This window comes from Lepisosteus oculatus, chromosome 11 (genome assembly GCF_040954835.1).
Source record: "Lepisosteus oculatus isolate fLepOcu1 chromosome 11, fLepOcu1.hap2, whole genome shotgun sequence".
In the NCBI taxonomy this organism is placed as follows: Eukaryota; Metazoa; Chordata; class Actinopteri; order Semionotiformes; family Lepisosteidae; genus Lepisosteus; species Lepisosteus oculatus.
In genome coordinates this window covers 18,256,504-18,284,169 of record NC_090706.1, presented here as the reverse complement: position 1 = coordinate 18,284,169, position 27,666 = coordinate 18,256,504, and the positions used below count along the sequence as shown (strand labels likewise).

The 27,666-nt window shown below is 41.2% G+C and overlaps 1 protein-coding gene across 5 annotated transcripts; it reads left to right on the top strand.

Annotated features, from left to right (window-relative positions):
- The first annotated feature begins 283 nt into the window (after nucleotides 1-283).
- Nucleotides 284-27,666, top strand: ptger1c (prostaglandin E receptor 1c (subtype EP1)). Of its 5 annotated transcripts, none has more exons than XR_011191136.1 (4): nucleotides 284-537; nucleotides 23,371-24,254; nucleotides 25,315-25,845; nucleotides 26,813-27,666. XR_011191136.1 is itself a non-coding variant. In XM_069195885.1 (4 exons), the coding sequence occupies exons 2-3, from the start codon at nucleotides 23,409-23,411 to the stop codon at nucleotides 25,561-25,563; spliced, it is 1,095 nt and encodes a 364-aa protein (XP_069051986.1). In that variant the 5' UTR covers nucleotides 284-537; nucleotides 23,371-23,408; the 3' UTR covers nucleotides 25,564-25,592; nucleotides 25,704-27,666. The 5 variants fall into 5 exon arrangements, 3 of the variants coding, with proteins under 3 accessions (XP_069051986.1, XP_006631710.2, XP_015204476.2); XR_011191137.1 differs by having other exon boundaries at nucleotides 25,315-26,903; nucleotides 27,081-27,666; XM_069195885.1 differs by having other exon boundaries at nucleotides 25,315-25,592; nucleotides 25,704-27,666.

The window sequence follows — 27,666 nt, the reverse complement described above, 5'->3', positions numbered from 1 at the left end:
CACTTTACATTGCAATGTGCTAGCATGCTATGACCTCTGTACTTAGATCTTAGGTTACAACCTCACAATGCTCCATTAGAAAGTCTCATTACATGTTCATTCTTCATTACAAATCCCATTCACGTCTCCTAAGGGCGTCCCCTCCTATCAAAGGCCATAGGTTTCCTATTTGCGCTTTTAGAGAAGGATTTTCTAAAGGCAGTTCAGTTGGAAAAGCTTTTAAAGGTACAGCTCACCCAGTACAATCCAAAGACTCATGTTTTATTTCTGTCCTTCACTTCATCAGGGTGCAGTTTCAGCAGTTACTGGCTGTTCTTTCCTAGCTGTGCTTTCGGAATGGATATTCTCTGCTGTAATAGGGTGAGGCAGCCATCCAGATGCCCCTTACAAACCCAAGCCCTTTTTTTCAATTGACTTTTTTCTGTGCTCCATGAAGTGTGAGCTTCATTCACCTGCTGTATGAAGCAAAGAGGAAGAGAGTGAGAAATCAGTCTGGTGAAGACCCGGAGAAAAATTGAGAGAAGAGTGAACAGGGAGGTAAGAAAAGAGAGCAGGGGGGAGTGAGAGAGAGAGGGGGGAGATAATGATATGTGATCTGTAAGCCACCGGTTGGTAAGCACCTGCAAATGAAATCCCAAGAATCTGACAGCTGGATAATATTTGACTATGCTGGCTACCAGTAGGAATATGCTCTTAAAAACCAGGAGACAGACTGCTACAGATCAGCTGAAAGTCATCAGGTAAGTAAAGGAGGGTAGAAGATGCAGTTCAAACTCAATTCAACACCAGCGACAGCTACGGTATAATGAAATATGATGAAATATGACTATTGTGTTTCCAGTGTAAAAGCTGTATTTATCATTTTTAATTGTAAGCTTCACTTCACCCATTTTATTAATGGAATAGCACACACAGGTGTGTGCGTGTGCTTCCCATGGCTTGTTTTCACTATTTTCTGGCTGATCAGAAACAATGAATACCGATTTCAGGTGGACTGTGATTATTATTATTAGACCATTGAATAAGTTCTGTGCTTTGAAATGTTGAAAATCCATGGTTCGGATCTTTTGCAAACAAAGCAGTGGCAGGTTTTGGCAGTCATTAATATTTTCTCAATGCTGTAGTCATGCATTTAAGCTTACGGACCATTTAGAAATACCCCAGGGCAAATCAAAGCCTTGCAGAAAGAAAAGGTTAGTATTGATCAGGAATGAATAGATACTTCTCTCCTTGCATCTCAGCTGCTCTCCTGCCTTTCTGTCTGCTTTCTGAAATATTTAATTCTCCTTACTATTTACAGTGCCTTATCTTCCAAAATGTCTATCATATTTTCAATTTCTTTTCTGATCACTGATGGAAACAGAGGCTATGATGGTTGGCTACAAATGTCTTTAAGAAGTGAAACAGCCCTAAATCCCATGAACGGTATTTTTTTCTGAAAAAGCACATTGTGGGAAACTAGAATTTGCTACAGAATCCAATTTGAAAGTTGTTGTTGTATCAGTATTGAAGGTGCCAAGCGTCAGTCAATTCTGCAAAAACTTTATAGATTTATTAAAACAGATTATATAGTTTGTAGTACTTTTAAGGTAAATGTGTCTAGGTGGTAGAATTAGTTGTCATACTGTACAGTATATTTACTGGGGTGTACCGTTTCAAAAGCTGAATAAAGTTTAATTAATGTCACACAATAATAACAGAACAGCGATAGAGTGCTGGGAGGTGTAGTATAGTAAGATACAGCCTGAAGGGAGAGTGATAAAGCAGACTATTGCAGGGTCAAATCATGTTCTGTGCACGTTTACTGTGGTGAACTGTAGTTACAGCAGTAATTTCCCAGAAGATCTACCGTATAATTACAATGTGCTGACAGTGTGCAAATTACAGTCTTCAAGCTGTGGAACAGAGAGAAAACTTATTTTGTATTATAGATTGAAAAAAATATATCCGTGTTGTTTCTGGATAAAAAATGATGGGCATTAGCATTTCCTTGACGTGGCCTTCATTTAACATTTAAAGCTTCTTAGAAGTGAACTACTGAGCAGCAGTTAAGCTTAAAGATTTTAGATGTACTTTGAACTGCAGCTACTTCAGTTGCAATGGAGACTGCTTTTCAGTGATACATATACAGTACTGTAGAGCGCCATTCCAAACCTAGTATATCCTGCTGCAGAAAGAAAAAGCAGCAGTCTAACTTTCGCATCAGGAGCTCATTAAGTACTGTATATGCATAATGTCATTTTCTTATTAAACGGTGATCAGATAGTTTATTGATTGTTTGTGTCATATTGCTCCTTGAAATAACAAAATTCCATGTTCAGGTCATGTGATCTCATGCAAAAATGCCAGTGTCTGGGATTTGAGCTAATTTGAAATCACCAACTTGAGCTGATCAAGATTGATGTTCCAATAGAGAATATTATAATTTACACAGGAAAATGAAAGATGCATCAATTCCCAGCTTGAGGAATGAACATTACTTGGTTGCTCTGTGATAAATGAAGGCCATTGACAGCTGAGAGTGTTGCCAGAAAACTGCCACTTTCTGTAGGTTACAGAACATCTAAGATGGTGGTAGAGACAGTGACAGAGCGCCTTGTTCACCAATAAGTGTCATTTTGCCTTTGGGAACTAGACGGCACTGGTGCGACATCGTGAACATCATTGTCTTGACTTTTGCAAGCCAACTGGTTGAACAATAGAAGAGTGATGATATACTGTAGAGTAGAATATCCAAATTACAACATCATCACACAAGAACACCTCTGGTACAGATGGAGGCCAATCCCGCTACTCGGTGATACACTGGCAAAGACCTTGAGCCTGCAAGGTGTTCTGTTCCTACAAGCCAGTCTGAAACTGTTGATTTCTGAAACTGTTGCAGTTAGGACAGATAGGATAGGACATCTGCAGGACCAACGCATTCAGATCAATCTGCACACACCAAGCTAGCACTATCAATCATGACTGCCAGGATTGGGTTAATGTTAAGACAGGTCATGCCTCATACTAACTTTATAACATTCATTTTGACATGTGTGCCATGTTTCACTTTGAAAAATGAACTTGATTGTATTACAAAATTACTTTGATCTCATGTTTAGTGATTTTTATTTGGTTACATTAGACTTCGGTTTTGCATTTTGTAAAGCAGTATATTCACCGTACAAACTAGTTGGCTTCAGGAAAGGTTTTACAAAGGGAACACCTACTGTACAGTACATAGAAGAATTGCCCTTCTGTTCCTGGAACTACAATGCAAAGTATACAACTTGGTATGCATTTATGAAGACAATACATTGCAGATTACATTAGGATATGTAATATTGCAAAGCTTTCATCAGTAATTAAATTTCCTTGAGGACTGTGGATCTTTTGTCAGACTGGAATTCTGAGATCAACCCTGGTCTGCTAATGTTTGAAGAACTTTTTGAAACTGGAAAATAATGTGGCAAACATAACTTTGTTTTTTCAAAACCTGCTTTAAAGGTTTTTTTTAAGTTATCTCTATCACTGTAAAATGGTCCAATTAAAACTTAGATTCCAGTTATTTCCTGACAGCAAATGTGTGCATTTTGTATTAGTCTCAGAAATGTGAAGAACTTCTCTACTAACTTGAAAAGAATAATAGCTCTTCCCAGGTCTTACACTCAAAGACTGTGTGACAATATTTGCCAATGTGCATACTACATTGTTTTCTTGGTATATCACTCGCTGTTTTATTTAATCACATATAGTTTATGTGATTTAGATACAGCTGTTGCTCCACAGCAGTTGTGATTTATACACGTCTTGTAATGTTTATTTGCATCAAATCTATTGAAGAGGTGGCAGCCACATTAATTTAATATGCCTTGTTAGTTTGCAGCACACAATGTCAAAGTCTGACTCATCTCATGTTTGTCTGAAGATTTATATTTCCACGCCACAGAAGTTCAAGCTGACAAGCCAAACCCCGATAATGCACAGTACTGAACTGTTTTCTTGTTCTATTCCTCATTATATTCATTTCTGCAAGGACATCATCTCGAGTTGTGCTGTCAGTGCTAATACAGCATGTGGAATTACTCATCACCCCATAAATATTCTTTAAATAACTTTAAATGGCATCACATTTGTCCCTTTACCTATATGCTATAGGATTAATTAAGAACAAGCTTTTATCTGACCCCCTTTGTAAACAAAAAGTGAAAGTCTAGATAGTTGTGTTGGAGAGGGGGTTAAAATTTTTGCACATTCTGCTCGGGTATATTTGAAACAATTCCGGTACTTTTCCAGTAATCTACTGGTTTGTATTTCTCCTCTGCTTTTCTTGCTTAATTAATGTGAGTGTCTAAGATGTCAGATCCTATTTAGTTTCCAGTGGTACAGCTTGCGGGAGTCTGACCCTTGAGGATTGGAATTGTCCACCTCTGCTTTAGAGGACATAGGACCAGCAGATGGAGCCAAACCATATACACTGCAAAAAGCTGCGGCCTTGACTGGAGATCACTCTTTGTGCTTTAGTACTCTCCATGCTTCAAAGCCATTGATACCCAGTCATGCTCTTGAAGCTCATACCCTGGGATCCATCAAGACCGCATGAGATCTTCAGTGAGCTATTAAGCAAGCATGGGGGCCTGAATGATCTCATTTTGGTTGTCACCCCCTTTCACAATTCCACTGAGTGTCCTTCAGGAAAGTTCTAGTTTTGCCCTTTGGGGATGTTTTGTGTATGGCATGAGCTAAATGGGCAAGGAATCGAGAGCTGAGTAGTGTGTTAACTGGAAGCAAGGATGAGCAAGCTGGAGCAGAATCTAGAAGGTACTGTGGCTCTCCTATGTCCATATCTGTAGGTTCCTTGTTCTAAGACTGTGGGAACGGAAAGACAAAGAACATGGTCTCATTTTATGTGTACTGTCCCATAGAAAATGAGTGCACAGAACGATGAAGTGGTGATTCACTGAGGTACAAAACACATAACAATATCTATGATGACTGAAGCATTTCTGAAGCCATGTAGATTCCTCAGTCTTCCCTATGTCCAGCTTCTACATTTTGGTTACCCCCTAGCACCTCAAGGGGGCAATTAAAGGGAGTTCAAAGTGAGGACCTTGTATGGCCACCATTAGCACTGGTGACCAGAAGGTGCCTTGGATTTGTAGAGGTGTGTTTTGACTGTTACAACTGCTTTCTGAAGCCTGTTAGAGAGGATCATGACCACGTGCTGTTGTTACAGTGGACATTTGATGTCCTCTCAATGAGATTATGGTGGACTGGGATTTGATTGCGACAGCAACTTCTCAGGACACTAGAGGTGTTTTTGTGACCAACTGAACAAGTTCGTAACTTGTTAGGACATTTCAGCTTGAAGCAGCTTTTGTTATTGGCTAATTTTGATTTCACTACGTATACCTAGCCCGTCTTCAGAAACACCATCAAGCTCCCACATGAGTTTCAGTGAAAGATTGAACCTTGTGTGCAATTCAAGGAAACTTATGTTGGCATGCTTGATACTTCCCTGTATCAACAGTTTACATGTTTTTGCAGTACGTATATATATATGTCAATCACAAACATTAACTGGATGATAGGTTTCTAAATTCTCCAGATTTATAGCACAAAGGTTATTTTTAGGGGCAATATATATTAAATTATCTGTTACATAATTTATACTGGCACATTCTTGTCCTGGAGAGTCACAATCCCACAGTTTTTAGGTGTTCTTTGACAATAAATTTAAATCTCATGCTGTAACAAATGTAAGCTATTCAATATCTTCAGGAACTAATGATTTCATGGTCACCTTAGACTTCCTACTGGATTCTAACAACAAAATCAGGCCAGTTGTGAATAGGTAGAATGTATATATTTTAGGTTATAATTGTCTGTTTTGTGCTAAGTATATTCATTTGATTTTTTTTTATTGGCAACAAAAAGCTTTTGTCCCTCTTTGATGGTACAGTAACTTTTTGTGAAGCTATCTTGACTTTAAACAGTGGTGTGCCATACTCCTGGACAGGGCATACATTAGGGAATTGCCACATGTCAGCTCTTGTACAATGAATGTAGCATTAAAAAGGAAGCAAAACTTTGTTCAAAACACATTAATTGGAAAGCTAGATCTACTCCATTTCTCTTTATGCCTGTGTGTGCCTTGATCTCAGTAACAGGCCAGTCTCTGAAACTGAGAAATGCTTTCTACAGCAATAGAGATCTTCATGAATTTTAAGCAGGTTAAGTGTTTTTTGTGCCTGATCTGTGAGGTGGTATGAATCAAAGAAATTGCTTACACTAAAGAAGATTAAAATCCATTGTATTTTTCTACACCATTAAATCTGTCTCTAGATTCTTAAACTATTCAATATTTTGCACTTGTCTGTTGAATTAATAGCTCTGCTGCATTGAATTAATCTCAGTTATATTAATATTCTTAGTTTTAAGTATATGTTATATTAGCACTTGTAAACAATCTTCTTGTAAATGTATAATGTACAGTAAAGTGTCACTAGGCACTGGAAAAGCACCAACAATACTACACAAATTGAAAGTCAAAATCAGTTGAATTATTGTCAAGTGTCATCTCATTTAAGTGATATCTTACAGATTAAAGAGTGTCCAAAGGCTGACATGTCTCTCTCCTGAACACATTCCTAGTCAGTGGTCAGTGCACACCACAGCCTTTAAACCAAATGAGATTATTTTTATGAATCTATGTGGAAACTCATGAAGTCATTTTGTAATGATTGCAAGAGCCAGTAATTTCCATACAACAGGATAAATCATTATTTCAGGTTTTCTAGGAAACCACAAATATTACCTGTGCATTCAAGGACAAACTGGGTAGACAAAGAAACGAAAAATGTAATTATTTTTTGAAGAGCTCTCGGTTCTAAAGTTTAGGAAATCACAAGAAGAGAAAACATCAAAGATAGAGACAGAATTATTTTCACTATAGTTTCAACATTCTTTTATATAATTTGCTGTGCCATGATGTACTATTGTAAGCATGGAAACTGCAATGATATGGTATTGTCACAATCCATTGTAGTAAAGTTTAATGGTATTGAAATAATAACGAGCCACTGTAAAAGTAAGGTAAAACCACAGTAAAATGTGAAAAGACGATAAGTGCAGTTTATAACAAAAGTTCGGATGGGATTACAAAAGATTACAACAATTTCAATCAGCCTCAGCTGTCGATAAGTCATTATCTTTCCTGACATCATTGCCTCACCTAAAACATCATAAATATTACACACATTCCCTTTCTTTCCCTCCTCCATCCTGTCTTCACTTTTACACCTGCCCCTTGGTCACTCCTCACTCCTCATGGGAGTCCTAGTCTCCTCATCCTGTGACCACTGTGACCAGGAGGTTAGACCTCAGCCACACAAGTTAAGCCAAATTTTGTGACTAAAATGCTTCATAAACCTTTCAATACAGTTATTTCTTGGGTGTTGTTATTCCTAGAAAATAACTTTTATAAGGGAATGTCCACCCATACACAGTGGTGCAGTAGTTAGCATTTCTACCTCGCAGAGCTGGGGCACTGGGTTCAATTCAGACCTGGGGTCCTGTCTGTGTGGAGATTGTATGTTCTCCCCATGTACGTGTGCGTTTCCTCTCAGTGCGCCTGTTTCTTCCCACAGTTCAAAGACATACTAGTAGGCTAATTGGCTTCTGGGAAATATGTCCTTGGTATGAGTTTCTGCCTGTCTGCCCAGTAATGGACTGGCGGCCTGTCCAGGGTGTACTGTGCCTTGAGCCTGTTGCTTGTTGGGATAGACCCCAGTTCCTCCCATGACCATGAATTTGTAGAAGCGTTTAGAAATTGGTTGGGTGTTCGCCCATACTTTTTATTGACTCTGGATATGAAATTTGGAGACGGAGCAACTGTTGAATTCATATTTTCTCCGTGTTCATGCCGTAGTCCAAGGGCATGCTGTCCAGGTTAGCAGGTGTCTCTATTTTAGCGTTTCTTAACCCGTGTGCCACGAAAATGTGGGACAGTGCTACAGTATATAATAAAAGAATCTTTCCGTATCTAAGTTTTGAGCAGGAAGTGTCATGTTGCACGTTCTATACAGAAGACTGTTCATGAGGAATCGCGTGCATTAGGTGTTTAGTTTTTGCACATTGGACGGGCGTAAAACGGAGCACCTGAGAAAATCTGAGCAAGGGCCCTGCGTTTCATTGTTATCAGTTCCTGCCAAGATACATCACTTCTGAAGCAAGCTCAGATTAAACCATGAAATACGTTTTGTTAAGATTGTTAAATAGTAGCGCTATTGTGCCTGTGACGCGTGTAAATAGGTTGGGAAGTGTGCTGCAATTTTGTTACACTTACTGTATTTAAACAAGTGCTGCGGCTGTGAGGTGAAACGGGTTGAGAAACCCTAATTTGCTCTAATTTGTCCTCCTGTAGGTGCGCTCGTGTCCTCGAGCCCTGTGATGGACTGGTGTCCAGACCAGGGTCTATTTTATGCCTGAAGGGTTAATATCTGATTCAAGTGAGACCCACTAAGGATTAAGCGCATACTGAAACTGAAAATAGACCGTACCACCCTGGGCTGCCTGTGAGTCTTTGCATCTGACATTAAGTGTTCAAAATTTGCTGACTCATTTCCCCTCTCCCCTCCTCTAGAAATTGGCAGACCTTCCCCCCTTTTCTCTCTCTCTTTTGTCTGACCCCAAAGCTGAGCAGTTGCAGCCTTTACTCTCTTGACTCCTTGCCTCCTACCAGCCTCTTGTGTACCTAGAAAGGGTAATCAAAGTCTCTGCCTCTCTGTCTCCTGCCTCTCTTAATACACCGCTGCTGGTGCAGAGGGAAACTCCAGGGGCCGCTGCCCTGTTTTAATTGAGTAAAATAGTCCCATTTATGAGATGGTAATTTTACAACTAACGTCACAGAGTGAAAATCAATGGTGTGGGACAACTGGTGTCAAGGACTGTGTCGACTTCAAGTTTGTATAGGATGGCTAATGTCTCCATAGCATGGTGCATTCGTCTGTCCTTGTTGTGGAGCTTGTTCAGACAATCGTAAATCACTGCACAGCTCCGAGGTGGCATACAGGAATGAGAGTTCTAATTTAGACTCAACTGAGGTAAGGGCTCTGGAACAGTGTGTGAATACATAATGCATTGCAAGAAGTCACAGAGTCCTCCCATAAAGGTTTGAGATGAGCTTAATTGTAAAGGAAATGGTCATTTCTGGGGGCATTGAAGGAGATGCACACAAGGTGTTTTTCCCATAGTGCCCCCAACTGCAACAGTGTTACAGAGATATCAGCCATGTTCACCTGATGTTAAATACCATGAATGGTGGTTTATGAGTGACCATTCTCCTTTTGGTCCAGTGGCTATTTCCTGATAAAGTTATACCACCTTTCAGCTGGCCCTGAGAAGCCATGTACAACCACGGGTGTCTGTTTAAAATTCCCGTATGCCAGGTCAGGAGTAATGTCCCTGGCCCAGAGTCAGATTTCTACAGCATCATTACACCTGGTCATCTGTATACAGTCAAAAAAACACTTCCACTCCCCCAAGAACAAGTCATGAGTCCTGGTTCAGGAGACTTCAAAAACCCCAGTTGTGAACACAGGGAGAGAGCAGAAACTGGAGGAAACAGTTTGCACTACAGCAGCCAGGAGAGGACTCAGACCCCAGGGACTCTACAGAGAGCAGCAGAGGAAGGCTTCAGCATCTCCTCTAAAAGAAGGTGGGCTTGGAGAAAAAAAGGACCACATTGTTCAGGGCAACTGGACTGAGGAGGGTGCCTAACACTAAACAGAGTTTCTTCTCTACAGTGGAAGGAGGCACACCAAGTTACGGACTGGAGATGTTTTGTTTTTGGAGACCAGCAATGCTGAACTGCTCCGTGGGATATTTAGGTTTTGGTAACTGGGGTCGACAGGGTTGTTTGTTTACAGTAGTCTGTTAGGGTGTGCCACCTGTGCATATTTTGTGCTTTGGGTTCCGTGTGATGGGTAGACATGGTTTGATATTGTAAGTGCTACAGAATAAAAAGGGCAACTACTGTATGTAGGTGAACTGTCTTGTCTGGTCTGTGCACTAGTGGTACTGGGTGATATAAAGAACCTGTTATGGGGTAAAGAGGAATCTAACACCCTTGGAATTGCTAGACAGCATAGTTGGCTACAAACCTACAAACCTACAAAGCATTTCCTGCATTTAGGAGTCACCATCTGTGACACTAACATACAGATAAGCAGGCTTGACTCATATGTGAGGATTTCAAAGGGAGACTGGGTTTTTTTTAATAGTATAGAAATTGTTATAGGAGAGATCTAATGAGTTTATTAGCTTACTAATAAACATTTTAGCATGACTTAAACAAGAAAGTGAATTCCTCTTTAGTATTAATACTGTGTTGTGTCTGTTTCTTGTTTATGAAATTTGTGGTGTCATGTGTTGATCTTTACACACTGACAGGCTGCATCACAGTGTGGTATGGCAACTGCAGTGCTGCTGACCGCAAAGCCCTACAGCGGGTGGTGAAAACTGCCCAGTCCATCACTGGGGTTACCCTCCCATCTATCCAGGACATTTATGACAGACGGTGCTTGAGGAAAGCTCTAAGCATAATCAAGGACCCCACACACCCCAGCTACAGACTTTATGATCTGCTAGCATCTGGAAAATGGTACCGTAGCATTCAGGCCCGGACTAGTAGACTCAGAGACAGTTTTTACCCCAGTTTTTATCAAACTGTTAAATTCCCAGCCTCTCTCACTCTCACTCTCACCTCACCTGTCACCTATGATCTGAACCTCACAGTGCCTTCTTCCTTTCTTTCTTACCAAAAACCCAAACACACATTGAAAATCTACCTCTACCATACATGTCAAAAGCTCACTACCCATAATTTCTATCCCTTTATTTTATTCTGTTGATGCATATTTTTGCACATAACCTGTTACCTTTTTGTAGTTTTTTGCACACTGCCTGTTGTCTCTGTCTTTCTTTTGTTATACAATTGTATTGTTGTTGTTGTTTTCTCTTTGTACTACTTATGTCCGAGAGCTAGCTAAATAGCATTTCGTTACACCATATACCATGTATATGAGTGTAATGACAATAAACTTGAACTTTACAGAAGCGCAATTCTGCCTTCAAGAAAAAAAAAGTATTTTTTGTGATTCAGAGAAAATGATGTGTCTATTAAGAGATAGTACATTACCGTGCACTTTATTTGATAATTATGTGATAGCATAATCGTCATAGAATACCTACATTATCATTAGAAGTCTTTCAGTTTTAAGTAGTAGAATCAATTGTATGGTACAGTTTCTCATGTTTAAGGATAAGTCTGAGTCCTCATGGTTTTAATGATTGTGTTCAAATTAGGTACAAATTGTAAAATTTCACTCTGACTTAATTCCAGTGGAAAGTGGAAAGTAAGTACATTCTGCAATGCTGGACACTATCAATAACACTAAATCCACAGTTCCAGCTGAGCTCTTGATAACTTCTAGGTGCTGTCAGTGCACAATGTAATAGGTTGTCCATATACTCAAATGATAATTTGGATCACGTCATTACACAATAATGCACTATCTATAATAACAAGAGCATTTTCACATACAGTGATTATAAGATACACGTTTTTTTTTCCTTAGGTTCTTACTCTAAACTGATAAAATCACATAAAAATGATAATGATAATGTTGCTTTATTAGCCCTATACAATTTCTTGCATTAGGAATTCATCTTTTCACATACCCCAGCTTGCTCTCCATGAGACACAGACACACAGGCAGGGAGAGAAGCTTGGGGTCAGAGCACAGGGTCAGCCATTATACAGCACCCCTGGAGCAGTTGGGGTTAAAGGGCTTGCTCAGGGGCCCAACAGAGGAGGATTTCTCTTCCAGCAGCAGGATTTGAACTGGCAACCTTCTAGTCACAGGCACAGATCATTAGCCACAGAGCCACTGCTCCACCCTTAACATGCCTGTGTTGAGAAGTTTTCAGATTCCATAAAATATCAATAAGGGAACATTAACTACAATTGTCAATCACTACTTCGACAGCTACTGAAAACAACTACTGAAAAAGGTACATTTATTCTTTCTGTGGCTTGGGATTGTAGAGTATTTTGTTTGTGTTCTGTTAAAAAGTAAGGTTTTGGAGGATTTTCCTGTTTAACACCTCTAGGTTAAGTCTGTGTCACCTTGCAAACGTTAAATGTTTGACACGAGCTATTGGCAATTCAGTCTAGCTCAAGAACTGTTAGTTTTGATTGTATGATGTAATACAGCCTTTTACCAAAGAAGTCTACTGTTTTGAGCCAATTAATTTAAAGCAAATTGTGGTTGAGAACTCTGTAATGGACCTACAGGTATAATATATTGGGGTATTTCAGGCCACTGAAAGGTGCAAACTGAACTACACTATTGACAATCTATGCACCAAATTTAAAAGAGTCTGGAGAACTTGATGCACTCACAGAAGAGCTGGCAAATTATCCATGGTCTACAAAAATCACACTGGGAAGCTGACTGCTAGTACAAAACAGTGCTTATAATAAATAGAGCACTTGAATGTGTTCTATCATGTCTGGAAGTGAATAAATGTTCGTTTTTGGATGACATTAAATAAAAAACACATCTGTAATCTTGACGATTTCTAATCTTTACTAATGTCATGCTACATGATAGGTTAGTGCCAGACTGGACTTATCCTGTAATGGAAATGTCTTTCAGGCTTCCTCCAATATTGCTTAATGTCTGGCAGAGAGCTGAAGGGGAGTAGTTAAAGAGGAACTGCAGTCCCAATTTCTCAGACCAGTTATTAAATCTTGGTAACAAAATAAATTCATTGACGTTATAGAAAAAATGTACTTTGTGAAAGTACTCTAAGTAACCATGTTGTCGCAAATTCGCATTTGAGTTGCCACAAATTGCAATGTGAAGTGGCCCTTCCTGCTCACTAGTCACTCTAATGACTAATGTAATGTGATGTACAAGTGAATAAGTATAGGTTGTGCAGCAGACATTTCACCACAGAAATGTCCCAACGTGATCTACATGCATTTAACAACTAAGTCGCATTTGTCGACAAAATCATCTCAAAGTCAAAACCAATGTTTCTATTGGATTAAAAGAGATGTATTCACAAGCCTGCTTCTTTACAAGTAATAAGGCCGCAACAAGTCACTTGAAGATTTGTTGCCTCGTTCTGAATCACAGCTACTGCTGAAACCTGGAAATTTTGTCTATATTTTTATTTTTATTGGAGGTTTAACAAGTTACTGTGCACATTTAACTTTTATTGTGGTTTGAAATGCATTTAGCAATGCTGATTTGTTCTAAGCCTGAAATTTCAAAATAGTACTGCCAATAGAGTGCTGACATGCATCTTTAAAAGGGTATAATGACAAACATTTATTCAAATACATTTGATGCCTAGCTATTAACAAATGGAATTTCTTCAGTTTTCTCTTTTATTCTATTACTAAGTGAAATGAGAAATAGAGCACAACAAAGTTATTTCACAAAGCTAATTCTGTCTGCAGTAAAGCTCTCCTGTATGTTAGAAATGCCTCCACCTGTGTTTTTTTCCAGTGCAAGCTCCTTCCTTGTGTGGCCTGAGCTCCAGAAATATTACCTATGAGATCACTTGGCAGGTAGTGACATCTTCAGGTTCTGGGGCAGCAGTGTGGACCAGTAGACACTGGATTCACATCTCAAGTGGGACAGGGCTCTTTAACTCCTCAGCAAGAAACTGCAGTCAAAAATGTATAAAAGCTATATACATGGGCATTTTCCAGGTCATTATTTCAAATGAGAAATGAAATTGTTTTCAGTTGGCTAAATAAGCATAAAATAACAAATGAAATGAGAAAGATCAATTAGTTACTTGTAAGCAAGCCTGTAGGATGGGAGGTCATTGGCTTGCTTTTCTTAAACTTCCTTATGTTATTTTCAGAGGCTTGCACAGCCCTCACTGGCCAAGCAGGCCAGTTTTTTCTTGATTCATATCAATTCTTTGTGAGGGTTTTGTCTTCCAGCTTCAGCTTTCTATTCCTTTTCCTAACCTTGTTTAATTTATGCATACAGGAAACAATAATTTAAATCAAGACTGGTGACCGAATAACCTCTTTAAACTGCACCCCAAAAGCAATGGCACACTCGCTGACATGTTTGTTGCCGCTTTTTGTTTTTAACCTTCACATTTTACCTCCAACATTTCAACCTGCTGATGGAATGCTTATTATCTTGTTCTATCATCGTCAGTTATCTGCAATTTAATTAAAACAAGGGCATAACTTAACAGTACCACTTATAGCTTTAGAAGCAGGTAGCCAGGTAATGAATAAATATTCAAAGCAAGTAGTCTGGGCTATAATCAAATCTTTTTTCATCTGCTGACATTCTGCTCCAGATGACTATTAACTACTTTACATACATTTATGGTTGAATGTTCAGGTGACACTAACATTCCTAACAACATTGCTCACAGACAGATAAAGTCCAAGTGGGTAATTGTACTCCAAAATGCACTATGATTTCAGTCCATGACACAGGCTGACAGTACAGTTTAAAACGTACTGTACTTCTAGCATTGAAGTACTAAAATTAGCAAGTCAAAAATTTATCATTAAATTTAGAAGGTTACACTTTCTTTTCTTCACAGCTATGCAGTATTGTGTTCTTTTTTTATTTTATCCTTCATTTTGCAGACAGTAGATATGGATTAGTCTGAACCTCGATTGAAGAAAATGAAAAATCATTCTGACAGAATAGAAAATCGTAGGAGGCTATGAAGTTGTTTTATAATGTCTTTGCCCTGACCCAGTGGCCTAGGTATGGCAGTGGTATGCCTCAGGACTCAAATTTCAGGATTATGTATGTACAGTAGTGCAATAGAAACATGCAAAACCAGAGTCAAAAGAATGGAAGGTAAAGTTAAATTGCTTTCCAACAGCCTTTCAAATCTAAGACATGCAATCTCAAGAATAAGGCAGTTTTAGAGCTTCCCTGCAGCCCTAGGGGATAAATACCTCATAAAAACTGTTATCGTCGGCAACAAGAAGGGTGCCTTTATTATCACTGCTGTTTTAACCTAGACAGAGATGACTTCCTGAAAGTCACTGCGAAAGAAGAATCAGGCACTCGAAATGATTAAAATTGTCATATGGCAGTTTTGGTTTTTTTTTCCAACCAGAAAAAAAAATTGAGGGTAATGCTAAATCTGTATTGGAGCATTCAGCTGCGACCCGGTTTCCAAAGAGAATAATGATGTTTATATTAAGTTCAAGCAATGTGTTGACTCTGTTACAGGCAGTAGAAATGTGATATTGAAGTAAATGCAGGATTTGCACACTTTCTGATTACTTTATGAGCCCCTGAATTTTACCCCGAACATCATAATCCAGGCTGTTATACAGGTCACTTTCGAAAGACCTGGCTCAATTCAGTCAGTGCATTTCTTTGATCAAACCCCCGAAATGAGTTCCAAGTTCCAAACGATCTCTAAATGGCTAGTTTAATAATAATAATAATTTCTTACACCTATATAGCGCTTTTCTGGACACTCTACTCAAAGCACTTTACAGGTAATGGGGACTCCCCACCACCACCACCAATGTGCAGCCCTACCTGGATGATGCGATGGAAGCCATAGTGCGCCAGAACGCTCCCCACACATCAGTTATCAGTGGGGAGGAGAGCAGAGTAATGCAGCCAATTCATAGATGGGGATTATTAGGAGGCCATGATTAGTTAGGGCCAATGGGAAATTTGGCCAGGACACCAGGGTTACACCCCTACACTTTTCGAGAAACACCCTGGGATTTTTAATGACCACAGAGAGTCAGGACCTCAGTTTTATGTCTCATCGGAAGGATCCTGTTTACAGTATAGTGTCCCCATCACTATACTGGAGCATTAGGACCCACATAGACCGCAGGGTGAGCACCCCCTGCTGGCCCCACTAATACCTCTTCCTGCAGCAACCTTAGTTTTTCCCAGGAGGTCTCCCATCTAGGTACTGACCAGGCTCACACCCACTTAGCTTCAGTGGGTTGCCAGTTGTGAGTTGCAGGGTGATATGGCTACTGGCTGCTGGTTGGACACATTGCCTGCTTAACTGTCTGAAAATGACGTTTACTTAGCTCTGTAGAAGTTAACATTATCAGGGTGCTCAGTAATAAGTGGAGCCGAATTGAACTTACACGGTGCTGGATGAGAGCTCCATGGATTGGCATCTCTTCGGTCATGAATATTTCAGATTGACAAAACATTTTAGAGCAGACAGGAAGAAAATAGTGTTTCGGGGCTGCAATCAATGCACCAATATTTTACGACAGGCTCCTAATGTGTGTTCCTGTCATAGTTTATGACTAATGGATGCCATCTACACTGACTTGTTTCTCTATTAGTCTAGCCCTTCACTGCCTTTCTTGGTAGACTCTTTGACAGAATGGTGTTTCTAAGCCAATCAATACAGAACTGATATACACAAACGCACACCAGGGCCAGTTTTCCCAGAAACCTATCAACCTACCAGTATGTCCTTGGACTGTGGGAGGAAACTGGAGCACCCAGAGAAAACGGACAGGAATATGGGGAGAACATGCAAACCCCAAGCAGACTGCACCTTAGGTCCAGAATAGAACCCAGGGCCCAAGCACTACAAGACAGCAATGCTAACCACAGTGTGCTGCCCCTGCAATAGTTTCCTTCAACAAAAACATACAGTGAAAGTTAATTTGGCATCTCTACTGTATATCTTCATGCATGAGGGAGTGTCTGTCCAGTATGTGTATGTGTGTCCTGCGATGAACTAACATCCTGTCCAGGGGGTATCTGGCCTTGTGCCATTTGTCACCCTGGTTAGGTTCTGTCTCGACACAACCCTGGATTAAGTGGTTATTGAAATGAAAATTGGGATGAATGTATCTGAATTCTATATACTGTATTAAGTCATTCACAACATATATTATATTGTGGTACTGTATGCCTTTATGAAGGAATATTGTGGACTGTATTCAAATGAAGCACTACAGTTTCACTTATGGCATGTTGTGGGCAGAATCTACAGACAGAGGCACTGTTTCCCAATTTTCTTTCCTCCGCAAAGAGACAGAGGATTTCAGTCTCTCTCCTGACCTTATCTACACAAGTGCTTGACCTAAAGTAATAGAACAGCCCAGCTATTCAGCTTCATCCCCTGTGTGGATATCAATTCCTTGTGAAAGAAAGCTCAGAATTACTCAGAATGATGCCTTGTGAAAGGCTTGAAGAATGATTTTCTTTGCCCAGACATCAGCTGCCATCCATCTTTTCTTAGAAATATGGAAATCTCCATGTTGCAGGCTGGCTTCCTTTGCTCAGAGAATGTTTCAGTTGGCATACAGGCTGGCAAATCCCTGGGGCAAAAGAAACAAAATGCCAGGAGACAAAGTACTGTCACATTTGTCTTCCTATGTGACAAAGGAAGCTGTGAAAATATGGACACCGGTGAAGCGTACTCCATCTTCAAGAGATGTCAGCCTCTATACTGAATTCTGAAGCGTCACAATGCATCATCTGCAGGTATCAACCTCTCATCCATTGCAGTGTCAGCATTTAGAATGATCTTGTTTTATCATAGCCATCACTTTTCTACTCACATCTGCAAACCCAAGAAAAAGGGCTGCTGCCAACTTAGTGTCCACTGAATAAAATAAAAATAGAGGAAATGAAAGTTGGCACTGGCAGCAATCTCTCCTCTCTTGATATCTCATAGCAGTGTGAGTGCACGTTTAACAACCTGCTATGCACCCATTAGCTCCAGTGGAGCTTTGAAATAAAGTCGTCATGGTGCACCAAACTCAAAATACCCCTGGGGGTGCACCACTCCCGCTGCTAACAGCCACACAAAAGCCCATCTTGGGGTGCTCGAAATCAGATGGGTACCTCCAACTAGACGAAACTATGAAAAAAGCATGATAACCTCCCCCCAATATTCTCACATTTTTTATATATTTATCCTCAGGATGCAGAAGGTCAGGCCACCACAGGTGGGTTAGTGTTTGCTCCTTTTTGTGTATGGTGTTTAGCCACAGCTGTGCTATTTATGCTGAGGCTGTTCATTTGAATAGGCAGGGATCTGTAAATGGGTTGCATTTAGGTTTTGGCAGGTTGTCTGTTGCTTAATCACCCATCCTTGTCCTATTTGTTGCACTGCAGATTTGGTGCCCAGTGTACATACATTTTGAAGGTCTGCTGTGTAAGACATCTTGATTCCAAGCAAGCAGAGTCTTTGTAGCACTGAAACCTGATTAAGCAATCAGGAGCAGGTTATAACACTGGGATGCAGAGCCCCTGATTGTAATTCCAATGTGTAGTGCTTGACGGGAGTCTGCTCAGTAGCTTATCCATTCAAGAAGTGACTAAGTGATATGTTTCTCCATCTGTCATGCTTGCCCTTACCTCACAAGAAAAACATTGCTTTTTAAAACATCAGATCAGAAACTGTTCAGAGGCCTAGATATTAATAAGGAAGAACAAAGAGAAAGACAATTAAATAGAGGTTGCTAATATTCTCTCAGTTACTCAAATTCATTCCTCAGCATGCATTATGAAATTAATTTTCAGGTGATGCACATATAAAATCTTCCCAGGCTATTGTATATAGAGGAACAATCTGTTGCTGATGGCTTCTTCTATTGTGTTTTGGCTGGCGCCTGACTGAATCATCACCTTAACTCTCTCCTAGCTCCTCAGCTCACCCCTCCAGCCTGTAAATTGCTGTAGTGCCACCCCAGCACTCTGTTTCAAACTGGCTTCCTCCCTCACTCATGTCTCTTGCAAGTCTCTAGTGTAAACAGCTGGGCCTCACTGCTGCATTTCCTTTGTCCACATTCCTCTGTCCCAACCATCAGGTGAAACAGCCTGACTTCCATATTTTCCTCACCTATAATAGTAACCTTGCTTTCTTTGCTTTCTTTCAGTTTCTCAGATCTAATCATTCATCCATGCTGTCTCCCTCCTTCTCAATCTCCCAGTGTTTCAGCTCGAACCGCTTACCCCCATTTCCTCCTTGTGTCTCCTCTCAAACCATTAGCCCACACTTCTGCCACCACTCCTACTGCCTTATATCTTATCTTTCACCGGCACAAATTTTAGCTCGACCATTCCCTTTGTGCCAAAGCTGTAATTAAGAGGCCATATTGATTGCCTCTCTGTCATAATCACCAACCAATAACTCACATTTGGGAGCTTAGCAAAACATGTACCTGATATGAAACTGTGTTATCAGGGATGATACTGGAGCAGTAGAAAGGCACAGTTTCTAACTGACTTGACCCACTAACAAACAGACAGAGAGCAAGTAAGTACAGCCGCAAGCAAGTACCTTGATTCTGAAATAAAAATGGGTTTGGTGAGGTCATGAATTTGTTACATATCCAATACAGGATCATGGAGGAGCCGGACCCTATCCTGGCAAGCAACAGACACAAGGCCTTGGAAAGGATGCCGGTCCACCACTGGGCACACTCACACCAGGACCAATCTTCCCAGCAGCCAATTCCCTAGGAATAACAACACCTAAATATTAAGTGTAATTAAATGTTTATGGGATGGTTTAGCCACAAAAGTTGGCTTAACCCGCTCGCCTAGGGACTAACCTATTGGTCAGTGGACGAGGGGGCTAGGACCCCCATGAAGAGTGAGGAGTGACTAAGGGGCAGCTGCAGAGATGGAGACGGGGTGGAGGTGGGATGCAAAAAGATGGAAAGAAGGGGATTACACAAAGTATTTATAATGTTTTAGGTAAGGAAATGACATCAGAAGTGATTGTGAATTACTGACAGTCAAGTCTGATTGAGCTCGGCTGCTGTCATCCCTCCTAAACTTTCATTTTAAACTACATTTAGCCTACGGTACCAGCATGTCTTTAGACTTCAGGGGGAAACTGGGGTACCCGGAGGAAACCCATAGGAACATGGAGAGAACATACAAACTCCACACGGATCCCACCCAAGGAATTGAACCCAGGGCCCCTGGGCAATACCAACTATTGAGCTTGTTAAACATTTCTTAAAAACTTCTTCCAAAACTCCAGCTCTTCATGCATTATGGGCTGAGAAATACTCTGAATAAGAAGCAAAGGCTCTTAAAATCCTAAAGCATTGTATTTATATTGAGAATACTTTTATGGGAGAGTTAATTGGGTTTTTGAGGGCCTTCAGTGTAATTGTAATCCATTCATATATCACAAATAATTCTTTCAGTTTTTAGAGTTTATCTAGCCCCCACTAAGCTGCCAGATTTGGGGAAAACTTCGAGAATTTCAAATTTGGTTAAAAAGATGAATACCCTCAGATATCAGATAGGCACTGCAGTAGACATGGTGTCTGTTAAATCCTTAACAAATCTCCTACTAAGCCAAAGTATTTTGTAAGGAGCTCAATTAGAAAGTTTTTTAATGAGAATTTTTATTATACAAACAAATGGTGAAAAACTTCAATTTATAATCTGTAGAATGATATTTGCAAACTCTGCAAATTTGCAAGATTGTAGTGTGATGTGCACATGTGATATTTTGAGTATGAAATTTGTCACAAAAATACATTTTATTTTATGGTCATGTGCAATGGGGAAAGCATTGCTAGGTAGTGATTTGTTCAAGACAATGTGGGTATAACAGATCTTAACCCCATTGTGAGGGACCTAGGGACCAAGTACCTCACGAGTTTTTCATTACACTGGACATTTACTGGGGGTGTAGACCATTTATCTCCGGCTGGCGGTGTGACTGTGATGATGCTTTTAACATACATAACATACTTGAACTCCAAGGGTGTTAAAATTCAGATCAATCTCAATCAGTTGCTGACGTCAAGTGAGCCTTGCCAGCAAGTATTGTAGGATTGTAGTGACATCACTCTGGAGGTTTAAATTCCCATTGCAAGTCCTTGTGCATTTCAAACAACGGCACTGACCGTATTAAAATGCATCTGAAGCCTGTTTCTTCTTGCATAGTGCAATACTGGAGTATTTGGAACTTGAGTCCTTCATTTCAATTGCTAATGAAATGTAAATTAATTTGCTTGGATTTATTATACTAGAATTCCCTTGCTGTATAGGGCAGTCATGCATCTCGATTCTACAGATAAATATGTTAATTACTTTTCTCTGGCATGAAGCTAAATTACGGTAATTCAGTATTCCAGATATTTGCTTTGTGAAGCAGTAACTGCAAGTAACTGCAATCTGGCCACGTTCATTCCTGGATTTGTGTCTGGAGCCCCATAATCTAGTGTCAAGGAGATACTGCATGATTTATCTTTTGATTTCAGGCATCCTTTGAATAAAGAACTTAATTCAAATAAGTATTTGTCAAAAGGAGAGCATACAGAACTCAGAACTCATTTGGTATTAAACAACAGTAGAACCTGGAGCATCAAGACTGCAAACCTCTAATTTAGGCTAATCGCTAGACTTAGCATTAAAAAACAAAATTACGTTATAAAGCACAAACCGGAGCCAGCAATTGTTATATGTGAAGGATAAAGGTGGCACACAGTTCTGTATAGCAAGTATATTATAAGTATATAGCAAGCACGTATATGCACGGTTCTGTATGGCACCGGTGTGTTTCTCTTTACATGCTTTCTATAACTGTGTAAGTGACACTTTTTTGTCTGTTTGAGGATAACTCTTCAGTGGAGCCTTAAAATGGTGCTGAAAGGTAGTATTTGGCAAATCACTGTCTGGGAGAGCAGATAAGCTTTACCCTTAGTTATAAGGTATCCAGCATAAACTGATTGAATCCAGGTGGCTGTCTTTTAATTCAGAGAATCAATTGGGCACTCTCACCACAGCAACAGGACACTGGCACAAGGCTGACGCCATGGCTTATCTGATCTCTACTAAAGATGATGGATAACTCATCCCAGTTGGGTGCTCTACTTGCGCTTTATCTGTGTAATTGGGAGTTCTGTTTATTTTTCCAATTCTTGGGAAAGTAGAAAAAGAGCAATTCTTGCTCCTGTTTTGTTCCCAAGTCTTATTGGAATTCCACAGCCTGAAATGCTGTACCATTCTGGTTAGAGCGCTGGGATATTTTAGGTTGTTTTTTTGTTTGCCCTCTTGGTTTTGAACTGCTGTTCAAAAACTGGCAAAGTAGCTATGAGCTAACATAGCATGGGAACGTCCAAGATCTATAGTAACTGGCAAGACATAAGAATGTTGGGTTAAAAAAGTGGATTTTTTTTAAGGAACAGGAACAACAAACTCAATGGTCAGTAAGTGGTAGGTAGGGAAACTGATTACATTCTGTTTCATCATATACAGTCAGTGTTGTTTTGAAATACAGGTGGGTCTCGACACCTGTGAAATTTAACATTCGCGCATTTGCTTATTCACAACTCGGTCTTGGACGACGCAGTCTTGGATGGAAGAAGAGCAGAGAGGGATGAAACCGAGTTGAAGGTTAACTGCAACTTTCAAAACTTTCAGATTAGCTCCATGTCAAACTCAAACCCCAAGACAAATCTAGCATGTGAGCAAGCCTCTCCTTGCTGCCTGCACAAGTACCCAACATCCACATCTCAGCGTGGTCTGTTTTTTTATTGTAACAGACACTTCAGGTTCTGTGTCAGCAACATGAGGAATGACACACTGGAGATGACTTTACAGGTTCTCTGACAGTATTATTGCCTTTTTCACAGTGGGTGTGGGCTAATCAAGCAGAAAATGAGCAGGCATCCATTGGACACAGAGGAGTGATTTGTTTAGTTTATTTTAGCTCATTACTGTTTTGTTTGTTTTAGTTGGTCAGTGTTATCATAATTAACCTATAGCCAATGCATTAGACCTTTAAGTATAGATTATACAGTATGTACTGTAGTACATTATGCAATGTTATAGGGGTTGACTTGGTTATATGTGAATTTGACTATTTATGAAGGCTCTCTCCATTGAATGTCGAGACCTTACGATCTATTACTACTGCCGATTGACTCGACAAGTCATGTCATCTGATATACAGTTAAGACTTGAAGTAGTCTGCATTTTTATCAGGCACCTTTTAAACTTACTGTGAACTGATCCAGCCTGACAATTGAAAACCTGAAGAGTTAATAATTAGAAATCAAGGCTCCTTGCTCATGAGGCCATGTTGTGAGCAAGCTGCTAACTGGTACTCTTTTATTTGTAACTGGAAGGCCACTGACAGATTATATTAATCACTCCTTTCCGAACCTAATTAGAACTCGGATTGCTTTGAAAAGCAGTGCTTTTAGTCAAACAGGAGGCATGTTACTTGAAAATAAACACAGAAAATGTATCATGCTTGTTGATAAGACTGTTTTCTCTCTCACACAATATCTGTTCAAAAATTTCTATTCACTTTGCCTTCCTCCTCCTTTTTCAGATGGCTCGTGGCATGAGCTCCTCCCACTGTACCACAGAATGGCACACCGAACCGCAGAGCTCACACCCGTGTCCATTCTCTACCCTAGGCCCAACTCCACCACCTTCTCACCACTGCCAGCTCTCAACGCCAGCCAGCCCAAAGCCAACCTCTCCATTGCCATGCCCTGCTTCACCATGTCCCTGGGCGCCATCTCCAACCTGATTGCTTTGGGCATCCTGGTCAAATCGTATGCCCGCTTCCGCCGCCGATCCAGGACCACCTTCCTGCTCTTGGTTGGCGCACTGCTGGCCACCGATCTGGTAGGGCACATCATCCCAGGCGCCTTTGCACTTCGGCTTTACTTGGCCAAGATGCATTGGTCAGCTGTGGACCGTTCGGGGGCTTTCTGCCAGCTGTTTGGGGCCTGCATGGTGTTTTTCGGCCTGTGCCCGCTGTTCCTCAGTGGTGCCATGGCTGTGGAGCGCTGTGTGGGTGTTACTAGGCCCCTGCTTCATTCTAGAGCAGTAACATCTACCCATGCCAAACTGGCAGTGGCCCTCCTCTATATTCTCGCCCTCCTGGTCGCTGCCCTGCCCCTGGCCAAGGTAGGAAGGTATTCCCGACAATTCCCAGACACCTGGTGCTTTCTGCAGGTCCATGGAACTCTCTCGCTGGCAGATCTAGGCCTCACCCTGGTCTTCTCGGGCCTGGGCCTTGCCTCGCTGTGTCTCTCCCTTCTTTGCAACTCCCTGAGTGGGCTGGCTCTGCTGCAGGCCAGGCTGGGGGGAAGTCAGAAGCTGCCTGGTGCCCGTCAGCACAGCACCCAGTCCCATGACATTGAGATGATGGCCCAGTTGGCTGGCATCACCCTGGTGTCCTGCATCTGCTGGAGCCCCTTTCTGGTGAGTGATCTGATGTGTGGGGGGACAGGGGGAGGGGATAACCCAAGACACCAATTATTCACCAATTCTATCACGACAAAATATGAGCCCAAATTTACCCCTGAGAGATCATCACATTTTCTGATGATTTTCACATTTCTTTCTTCATTAAAATTGTGAAGGCGACCGCTAAGAGATGCCTGCTCCAAGTACAAGAGCATAGGGGAGGTTACAAACGAGAGGAGGCCATTTGGCAAATCAAGCCCTTTTGGCAGTTGGTAGTTAATGAATCCAAGAATCTCAGACAGCTGTTTTTTTTAAAGAAGCTGCTTTCAACTTCAGCAACATGGCTGGGTAGCTTGTTCCATCTTCCCACAACTCTCATTGTAAAGAGGTGCCCCCTATGAGCCAAATCATACAGGAACAAGGATGATAAAATTGGATGGAATTGTTCAACAAACTGCTATTTCCTGTTCCCTTCAGAGTAAAATCATAAGAGGGTGGTGACCAGTGTTTTATTTTCATTTTCAAAGGTATTCAAACTTCACGTTACCTTTCAGTTCCTTCTGAGAACTACCACAATATTTACCTAATAGAGCCATCTGTAGAAACATTCCGTATGACTTATTAAGGATTAATGGGAAAACAGAAAGAATTGTTTTGAAACACAATAGTTATATAATACAGATATAATTTCCATTTTAACTATTAATTTTTTGTACCATCCTTCCTTGTTCCAGTGCTTTTGCCTACATTTCTTGGTTTGCGTTTGGTGTAACAAGAGAAAATACAGCATTAGAACTAGATTTCCTGTAACTAATCTAATCAACGTCTACCCTGCAACGTAGATCAAAGTCTCCCTCCAGTGGAAACAATAGCAAAAGCACTCTTTTCCCATCTGAGTTGAAAAAGTTGTATTCAAAGGTTACATTCAGATATAGGAAAATGTGCACTGATATTGAAAGGCAGTATCCCAGCTTTTTTACTGATTGTGATTGGATCTCACCTGTTTTGAGATGAGATCTGAGCACTGGACCTCACTCATGCCCTGTCTGATTTGCCGCCTCTGTCATCTCTACAGATCTTCATCTCTCTCTCAGTCAGCAAGTCCTTCAGCGGCACAGACTATGACCTGCGGCACTACCAGTGGCTGGTGTTCCTGGGGGTGCGGATGGCCTCCTGGAATCAGATCCTGGACCCCTGGGTTTACATACTGCTGAGGAGGGCAGTCCTGAGGAGAGTGTACAGAGTACTGAACCCCCATCGCCAGCTCGCCCACAGCTCCTTCAGGACCATGGAGAAGGACCAACAGAATGCCTCCCTGCACTGAGCCAGGTCCACCCACGGCTCTGTACCCAGGTACCAGATTAAGAAATGCCTGGATCTCGAAAAAACAAATTTCCAGCTTTCAACATCCGCTCTACGTTTCGAGCAAAGACCCACATTTTCCCATTTCCTGATCATGTGTAGATCTGGCAACATAGAGGACATGGTCAACCAGAAGGAGCCAGCCATTCTCTTTGTATGCCAGAAAACTGATGATACTGGAGGGGTCTTTCATACGAAGGCATCCAGGATGCTTAGAACCAGCTGCTTCACCACATTTCAGAAGGTAATTCAATGGGAATCTCCAAAAAGCACCTTGAAGAGGCCCAGCTGCAGAGTGACTGAGGCGGGCTGGATATTCTGCTCCTGTGTGTCATTTTCCCTGTTCTGATGAGAGACTCACTTCACCTGCACAGTCTTGCAGGCCTCAAAAAGCATGGCACAGGAAGATCCAGACTCTTGGATGGAGCTGATGTAGCTGAATGGAGCTACAGCCATCATCCCAGGTGGCAGAGTGACATGGCAACAGGACCTGCTGCATCACTGCTCTTGGACCTTGAGCTAGATCGTTGACTGGGGAACCTGTGTGGAGTTTGCATGCACCCTCTCCCCTCAAATTTGCATGGGTATTACCTCCCAAAACCCAAAGCGATGATGGTGTGGTTGGGCTTAGCTGGTAATTGGAAACTCCTTTTGTTGGTGGCCCTGCATTGGAGTGACACACTGTACTGCCCATAAGGGCTGTCATGTGCTCTCAGTCCTGCATTGTACCCTACTGTGCTTCTGGGATAGGCCCCGTCTGATTTTACGATAAGGGATAGATGGATGCATGGAATTCCACCCACGGTTCTATATGACCCTGCCTCGATTCAGACTTACAATCTCAAAGCTACTTAAGGCTCTTACATGAGTTTTCTCAATCGTTGTTCATGATTCGCCAAACCTGAGAAAACTTGAGCCTTGAATTATAAAACTAAAGCACATGAACAAAGTCAAGATCTAAAAGATTAAGCACACACTTGGCAAAGCCATCACATTCTAACTTTTTCTCCCATTGCTGAATAAACAAAAAACACTACATCTGTAATGCGAGTGGGGGGGTTAAACTAATCTGGTGGTGCCCTTTGCCTTGTCACTCGGACACACTTCGGCACTGTGAAATCATCAGTCCAGGCATTTAGGATACCAACCCAACCTTTCCTGGCACAGGACCTGCATATGGAAGAGTCTCTTAAACTGGGGCATTTTTGCAGGGAGCTGTCGAGGAGAGCCTGCATCTGAGGGAGGGGTCACCTGCAGGCATCAGGAACACCCTGGGTCTTGCCTGTCTTTGTGTGGCAGAGGGTATGTGTACTGAGGTCACATTTTCCCTTAATCCTATTGTCTTCACACAATGGCTACTCTACATATTAGGTAGAAGATCATGCTGCATCACAAATATATATACAGTATACATACATCTGTTTCAACCTTTGGTGTACAAAACTGAATGACAAGAAGTCATCTTTGTATTTGCAACAGGTGAAACCTGTATTACACAAGAAAAAGCACTACTACAGGAGGCAGAACATACTACACATGGTGGGGCAGCGGATAGCATTGCTGCCTTTCAGCGCTAGGACCCTGGCTTCAAATGTGGACCGTGGGTGCTGTCTGTGTGGAGTTTGCATGTTCTACCTAGGTTTGAGTGGGTTTCCTCTGGGTGCTCTGGTCCTCCCACAGTCCAACGACATGCTGGTGGGTTAAATGGCTTCTGGGATTTTTGGCTGTGGTGTGAGTGAGTCTGTCTGTGTGTGTCCTGCAATGGATTGGCATCCTGTCCAGGGTTTATCCTGCCTTGTACCAGATGCTTGCCAGGATAGGTGGGGCTTCCCCCAGACACTGAATTGGATGAAGATATTAGAAAATGGATGAATGGACTACACTAATAAAACTGATCGTCATGATCTTATTCTCCTTTAACTTCCTTCCTCTCAGCACTTTTACCCAACAGGTAGAATGTAGGGTTTCTTTATTTACGGGAATGGAATGCAAATTGAGACACAGTACGTCGTGTAAATGTAAAGGCTCACTTATATCACAATAAAGGAGCATTACTATAACCTGA